This window comes from Salvelinus fontinalis, chromosome 36 (genome assembly GCF_029448725.1).
Source record: "Salvelinus fontinalis isolate EN_2023a chromosome 36, ASM2944872v1, whole genome shotgun sequence".
Lineage (NCBI taxonomy): Eukaryota > Metazoa > Chordata > Actinopteri > Salmoniformes > Salmonidae > Salvelinus > Salvelinus fontinalis.
In genome coordinates this window covers 28,238,615-28,247,363 of record NC_074700.1, presented here as the reverse complement: position 1 = coordinate 28,247,363, position 8,749 = coordinate 28,238,615, and the positions used below count along the sequence as shown (strand labels likewise).

The 8,749-nt window shown below is 44.1% G+C and overlaps 1 protein-coding gene across 1 annotated transcript in view; it reads left to right on the top strand.

Moving 5' to 3' along the window:
- Nucleotides 1–287: 287 nt before the first annotated feature.
- Nucleotides 288–8,749, top strand: part of rnf150b (ring finger protein 150b) — a 95,385-nt gene continuing 86,923 nt past the window's right edge. Inside the window, exon 1 of the mRNA XM_055901244.1 lies at nt 288–1,116. Within this exon, the coding sequence (XP_055757219.1) occupies nt 663–1,116 (454 nt within the window). The 5' untranslated portion in view covers nt 288–662. The remainder of the gene's footprint in view (nt 1,117–8,749) is intronic.

The window sequence follows — 8,749 nt, the reverse complement described above, 5'->3', positions numbered from 1 at the left end:
AATGCCATTATTTGTTATTGAGGATGGGCCTGTTTTTACACAATGTAAAGATAATGTTGTATTATATTATAGGAGTACACATACCAAAAACATTTTTTACGTTGACCATTTAGGCTTAAATTTTTATTTTATTTTACAAATGACATTTTAGAAATACTTTAAATTATTCATTGTGTGATAACTAGTAAAAATATATCGATAATTGTGCACATTTTCCATAATTTTCGCCCTAATTATTAATTTACGAAGTATACAGGAAGGGACTTTTATTCTGAAAGTTGACAAAATGGACAGAGAAACACTTCCTGGACCCGTTAAACGTTTATAAATCCAAACAAAATTTTAATGTCTTTGCAGAGTGTCATCACGGTCGCTAGTTACCGTTTCGTCGCGGTTGCTGGGAACAATCTATTTTTCTTTTGTTTTGTTGATTTGAAGTTTTAAAAATGGAAATGTGTTTTTTTTCTCTCGGCTATCTGCAACCCTACATTAACTAGCTAGTAGAGGAGGTGTTGGTCCCCCGGTTTGTGTTTACAAAGAGAGAGAGACCGGGGGGAGGAGGATGAAAAACAAGCCGTTCGTTATGGAGTAACGAGCTAACAGTATCTAGTTTTCGGTGTGGACGGTACTACAGACAGAGATCACATTAAACCCAGCTAGTTATGGCCATGTCGTTGATGCAGGCCTGCCGCACTTTAGCTCAATCTACATGGCTCCTGTCGTTTTGTTTCGTTCACCTCCTCTGTTTGGACGTTACCGTCGCCGAGAGAGAGGAATGGTACACCGCCTTCGTTAATATCACCTACATAGACCCGGTCACCTCTGAAGTCCGGACGGAGAAAGCAGAATACGGTCGATACGGGGAACACTCGCTTAAACGCGACGCAAAAGGAGTCGTGGTACTTCCTTCTCTCTCCCAGGATAGACAAGCCTGTGATCCCGGTACCCGGTTCGCTGTTCCGGTCCAGGGCAATGCGTGGATAGCCCTGATTGCCAGGGGAAACTGCACATTTAAAGACAAGATACGACACGCAGCGAGCCAAAACGCCACGGCCATCGTTATATTCAACGTTGGATCCAGCAACTCCAATGATACAATCACAATGCCACATTCAGGTATTGGCTAGCTTGGCAGATCGTCATATGATTTATCGGGTCACAGGGTGGAGTTGTTATACATAGATTAATTACTTGTTTACTGCGGTCATCCAGGCCGTAGGTGTTATGTCTATCTTGTAAGTAATGTAGCTGCTAGATATGTATAATTATGTCGAACCAGGACCCAGACTGGATCCCGAACTTTAATTGTTCTGATTTCCAGAGATAACAGATCCTTGATTCAGGTGTTGGGTCAGTCTGCGCTTAGAAACGTGGGTGTATTTACATACACTAGAGTTGCTTTCAATTGTATTGAGTTGCACACAAAAAAAACAGTCTACGGAAAGCCAGAAGTTAAATACAATTACGTTTCAACTTACTGTGCCGGTGGACACACACACACACACACACACACACACACACACACACGCACACACGCACGCACGCACGCACACGCACACACACACACACACACACCCAGAGCAGCCCTCCTAACACAAGTCATGTCTACAGGTCTACAGACACCCAGCATCCTCTCCTCTCTACAGACACAAAGCACCCTCTCCTCTCTACAGACACAAAGCACCCTCTCCTCTCTACAGACACCCAGCATCCTCTCCTCTCTACAGACACAAAGCACCCTCTCCTCTCTACAGACACAAAGCACCCTCTCCTCTCTACAGACACACAGCACCCTCTCCTCTCTACAGACAGACACACAGCACCCTCTCCTCTCTACAGACACACAGCACCCTCTCCTCTCTACAGACAGACACACAGCATCCTCTCCTCTCTACAGACACACAGCACCCTCTCCTCTCTACAGACACAAAGCACCCTCTCCTCTCTACAGACACAAAGCACCCTCTCCTCTCTACAGACACAAAGCACCCTCTCCTCTCTACAGACACAAAGCACCCTCTCCTCTCTACAGACACACAGCACCCTCTCTACAGACAGACACACAGCACCCTCTCCTCTCTACAGACACAAAGCACCCTCTCCTCTCTACAGACACACAGCATCCTCTCCTCTCTACAGACAGACACACAGCACCCTCTCCTCTCTACAGACACACAGCACCCTCTCCTCTCTACAGACAGACACACAGCATCCTCTCCTCTCTACAGACACACAGCACCCTCTCCTCTCTACAGACACAAAGCACCTTCTCCTCTCTACAGACACACAGCACCCTCTCCTCTCTACAGACACACAGCACCCTCTCCTCTCTACAGACACACAGCACCCTCTCCTCTCTACAGACACACACAGCACCCTCTCCTCTCTACAGACAGACAGCACCCTCTCCTCTCTACAGACACAAAGCACCCTCTCCTCTCTACAGACACACAGCATCCTCTCTACAGACACACAGCATCCTCTCTACAGACACACAGCATCCTCTCTACAGACACACAGCACCCTCTCCTCTCTACAGACAGACACACAGCACCCTCTCCTCTCTACAGACAGACACACAGCACCCTCTCCTCTCTACAGACAGACACACAGCACCCTCTCCTCTCTACAGACACACAGCACCCTCTCCTCTCTACAGACACACAGCACCCTCTCCTCTCTACAGACACACAGCACCCTCTCCTCTCTACAGACACACAGCATCCTCTCCTCTCTACAGACACACAGCACCCTCTCCTCTCTACAGACACACAGCACCCTCTCCTCTCTACAGACACACAGCACCCTCTCCTCTCTACAGACACACAGCACCCTCTCCTCTCTACAGACAGACACACAGCACCCTCTCCTCTCTACAGACACACAGCATCCTCTCCTCTCTACAGACACACAGCATCCTCTCCTCTCTACAGACACACAGCACCCTCTCCTCTCTACAGACACACAGCACCCTCTCCTCTCTACAGACAGACACACAGCACCCTCTCCTCTCTACAGACACACAGCACCCTCTCCTCTCTACAGACACACAGCACCCTCTCCTCTCTACAGACAGACACACAGCACCCTCTCCTCTCTACAGACACACAGCATCCTCTCCTCTCTACAGACACACAGCATCCTCTCCTCTCTACAGACACACAGCACCCTCTCCTCTCTACAGACACAAAGCACCCTCTCCTCTCTACAGACACACAGCATCCTCTCCTCTCTACAGACACACAGCATCCTCTCCTCTCTACAGACACACAGCACCCTCTCTACAGACACACAGCACCCTCTCCTCTCTACAGACACACACAGCACCCTCTCCTCTCTACAGACACACACAGCACCCTCTCCTCTCTACAGACACACACAGCAACCTCTCCTCTCTACAGACAGACACAGCACCCTCTCCTCTCTACAGACACACACAGCACCCTCTCCTCTCTACAGACACACACAGCACCCTCTCCTCTCTACAGACACACACAGCACCCTCTCCTCTCTACAGACACACACAGCACCCTCTCCTCTCTACAGACACACACAGCACCCTCTCCTCTCTACAGACAGACACACAGCAACCTCTCCTCTCTACAGACAGACACACAGCACCCTCTCCTCTCTACAGACAGACACACAGCACCCTCTCCTCTCTACAGACAGACACACAGCACCCTCTCCTCTCTACAGACAGACAGGGGGGAGTATAGCATGCCGTGTGGGTGTCTGTCAGGGGGTAGAGAGACACCAACCATGCAGTTCAATGGAGTACAGGCTTTACTGAATGACAGCAGACTAAATCAAATATGGACGTTTGTTGAATGGTTTTGGGGGTAGGTCTCGTCTCCGAGGAATGCTCCTCAGAGTCCTATGCTGGGGAACGGGGTTCCGATGACGGGCATTCAGGTTATTATTATTATTATGTCGGTGGTGGGGAGGTGAAAGGTCATTGGAAGAAGACTGTTGCAGCCAAACATAAAGTGACAGACAAGGGATGAGTTATGCCCATTGGTTGACAGAAAGGGGAGTGATTATTGCATAATTGAGCCCATAGGTTAATCAGCGAGCGTTCTGGAATGTCCTCCGTGTGCCATGCTCATAGGCTGAACTTACCTGGTGAAGGGCGTTCTGCATGCTTGCTAATGGTAAAGAGGAGGAGAGACTTGACACTATTCTGATGAGGTAACATTCTAACCTCTACCCTATAAATACCAGCTATGTTGATGAGGTGACATTCTGCCCTATAAATACCAGCTATGCTGATGAGGTGACATTCTACCCTATAAATACCAGCTATGCTGATGAGGGAACATTCTAACCTCTACCCTATAAATACCAGCTATGTTGATGTGACATTCTACCCTATAAATACCAGCTATGCTGATGTGACATTCTACCCTATAAATACCAGCTATGTTGAAGTGACATTATACCCTATAATTACCAGCTATGCTGATGTGACATTCTACCCTCTAAATACCAGCTATGTTGATGATGTGACATTCTAACCTCTACCCTATAAATACCAGCTATGCTGATGAGGAGACATTCTACCCTATAAATACCAGCTATGTTGATGAGGTGACATTCTACCCTATAAATACCTGCTATGTTGATGAGGTGACATTCTAACCTATAAATACCAGCTATGCTGATGAGGTGACATTCTACCCTATAAATACCAGCTATGCTGATGAGGTGACATTCTACCCTATAAATACCAGCTATGCTGATGAGGTAACATTCTACCCTATAAATACCAGCTATGCTGATGAGGTGACATTCTACCCTCTACCCTATAAATACCAGCTATGTTGATGAGGTGACATTCTACCCTATAAATACCAGCTATGCTGATGAGGTGACATTCTACCCTATAAATACCAGCTATGCTGATGAGGTGACATTCTACCCTATAAATACCAGCTATGTTGAAGTGACATTCTAACCTATAAATACCAGCTATGCTGATGAGGTGACATTCTACCCTATAAATACCAGCTATGTTGATGTGACATTCTACCCTCTAAATACCAGCTATGTTGATGAGGTAACATTCTACCCTATAAATACCAGCTATGCTGATGAGGTGACATTCTACCCTATAAATACCAGCTATGTTGAAGTGACATTCTAACCTATAAATACCAGCTATGCTGATGAGGTGACATTCTACCCTCTACCCTATAAATACCAGCTATGCTGATGAGGTGACATTCTAACCTATAAATACCAGCTATGCTGATGAGGTGACATTCTACCCTATAAATACCAGCTATGCTGATGAGGTGACATTCTACCCTATAAATACCAGCTATGCTGATGAGGTGACATTCTAACCTATAAATACCAGCTATGCTGATGAGGTGACATTCTAACCTATAAATACCAGCTATGCTGATGTGACATTCTACCCTATAAATACCAGCTATGCTGATGAGGTGACATTCTACCCTCTACCCTATAAATACCAGCTATGCTGATGAGGTGACATTCTACCCTATAAATACCAGCTATGCTGATGAGGTAACATTCTAACCTATAAATACCAGCTATGTTGATGAGACATTCTACCCTCTACCCTATAAATACCAGCTATGTTGATGAGACATTCTACCCTATAAATACCAGCTATGCTGATGAGATGACATTCTACCCTATAAATACCAGCTATGCTGATGAGGTGACATTCTACCCTATCAATACCAGCTATGCTGATGAGGTGACATTCTACCCTATAAATACCAGCTATGCTGATGAGGTGACATTCTACCCTCTACCCTATAAATACCAGCTATGCTGATGAGGTGACATTCTACCCTATAAATACCAGCTATGCTGATGAGGTGACATTCTACCCTATAAATACCAGCTATGCTGATGAGGTGACATTCTACCCTATAAATACCAGCTATGTTGATGATGTGACATTCTACCCTCTACCCTATAAATACCAGCTATGTTGATGAGGAGACATTCTACCCTATAAATACCAGCTATGCTGATGAGATGACATTCTACCCTATAAATACCAGCTATGCTGATGAGGTGACATTCTACCCTATAAATACCAGCTATGCTGATGAGATGACATTCTACCCTATAAATACCAGCTATGTTGATGAGGTGACATTCTACCCTATAAATACCAGCTATGTTGATGATGTGACATTCTACCCTATAAATACCAGCTATGTTGATGAGGTGACATTCTACCCTATAAATACCAGCTATGTTGATGAGGTGACATTCTACCCTCTACCCTATAAATACCAGCTATGTTGATGAGGTGACATTCTACCCTATAAATACCAGCTATGCTGATGAGGTGACATTCTACCCTATAAATACCAGCTATGTTGATGAGGTGACATTCTACCCTATAAATACCAGCTATGTTGATGAGGTGACATTCTACCCTATAAATACCAGCTATGCTGATGAGGTGACATTCTACCCTATAAATACCAGCTATGTTGATGATGTGACATTCTACCCTATAAATACCAGCTATGTTGATGAGGTGACATTCTACCCTATAAATACCAGCTATGCTGATGAGGTAACATTCTAACCTATAAATACCAGCTATGCTGATGAGGTGACATTCTACCCTATAAATACCAGCTATGCTGATGAGGTGACATTCTAACCTATAAATACCAGCTATGCTGATGAGGTGTCATTCTACCCTCTACCCTATAAATACCAGCTATGCTGATGACTTTACATTCTACCCTCTACCCTATAAATACCAGCTATGCTGATGAGGTAACATTCTACCCTATAAATACCAGCTATGCTGATGAGGTAACATTCTACCCTATAAATACCAGCTATGCTGATGAGGTAACATTCTAACCTATAAATACCAGCTATGCTGATGAGGTGACAATCTACCCTCTACCCTATAAATACCAGCTATGTTGATGAGGAGACATTCTACCCTATAAATACCAGCTATGCTGATGAGATGACATTCTACCCTATAAATACCAGCTATGCTGATGAGGTGACATTCTACCCTATAAATACCAGCTATGCTGATGAGGTGACATTCTACCCTATAAATACCAGCTATGCTGATGAGATGTCATTCTACCCTATAAATACCAGCTATGCTGATGAGCCGACATTCTACCCTATAAATACCAGCTATGCTGATGAGGTGACATTCTACCCTATAAATACCAGCTATGCTGATGAGGTGACATTCTAACCTATAAATACCAGCTATGCTGATGAGGTGTCATTCTACCCTCTACCCTATAAATACCAGCTATGCTGATGACTTTACATTCTACCCTCTACCCTATAAATACCAGCTATGCTGATGAGGTGACATTCTACCCTATAAATACCAGCTATGCTGATGAGGTGACATTCTACCCTATAAATACCAGCTATGCTGATGAGGTGACATTCTACCCTATAAATACCAGCTATGTTGATGATGTGACATTCTACCCTCTACCCTATAAATACCAGCTATGTTGATGAGGTGACATTCTAACCTATAAATACCAGCTATGATGATGAGGTGACATTCTACCCTATAAATACCAGCTATGCTGATGAGGTGACATTCTACCCTATAAATACCAGCTATGCTGATGAGGTGACATTCTAACCTATAAATACCAGCTATGCTGATGAGGTGACATTCTACCCTATAAATACCAGCTATGTTGATGTGACATTCTACCCTATAAATACCAGCTATGCTGATGAGGTGACATTCTACCCTATAAATACCAGCTATGTTGATGTGACATTCTACCCTATAAATACCAGCTATGCTGAGGTGACATTCTACCCTATAAATACCAGCTATGTTGAAGTGACATTCTAACCTATAAATACCAGCTATGCTGATGAGGTGACATTCTACCCTCTACCCTATAAATACCAGCTATGCTGATGAGGTGACATTCTAACCTATAAATACCAGCTATGCTGATGAGGTGACATTCTACCCTATAAATACCAGCTATGCTGATGAGGTGACATTCTACCCTATAAATACCAGCTATGCTGATGAGGTGACATTCTAACCTATAAATACCAGCTATGCTGATGAGGTGACATTCTAACCTATAAATACCAGCTATGCTGATGTGACATTCTACCCTATAAATACCAGCTATGCTGATGAGGTGACATTCTACCCTCTACCCTATAAATACCAGCTATGCTGATGAGGTGACATTCTACCCTATAAATACCAGCTATGCTGATGAGGTAACATTCTAACCTATAAATACCAGCTATGTTGATGAGACATTCTACCCTCTACCCTATAAATACCAGCTATGTTGATGAGACATTCTACCCTATAAATACCAGCTATGCTGATGAGATGACATTCTACCCTATAAATACCAGCTATGCTGATGAGGTGACATTCTACCCTATAAATACCAGCTATGTTGATGATGTGACATTCTACCCTATAAATACCAGCTATGCTGATGAGGTGACATTCTACCCTATCAATACCAGCTATGCTGATGAGGTGACATTCTACCCTATAAATACCAGCTATGCTGATGAGGTGACATTCTACCCTCTACCCTATAAATACCAGCTATGCTGATGAGGTGACATTCTACCCTATAAATACCAGCTATGCTGATGAGGTGACATTCTACCCTATAAATACCAGCTATGCTGATGAGGTGACATTCTACCCTATAAATACCAGCTATGTTGATGATGTGACATTCTACCCTCTACCCTA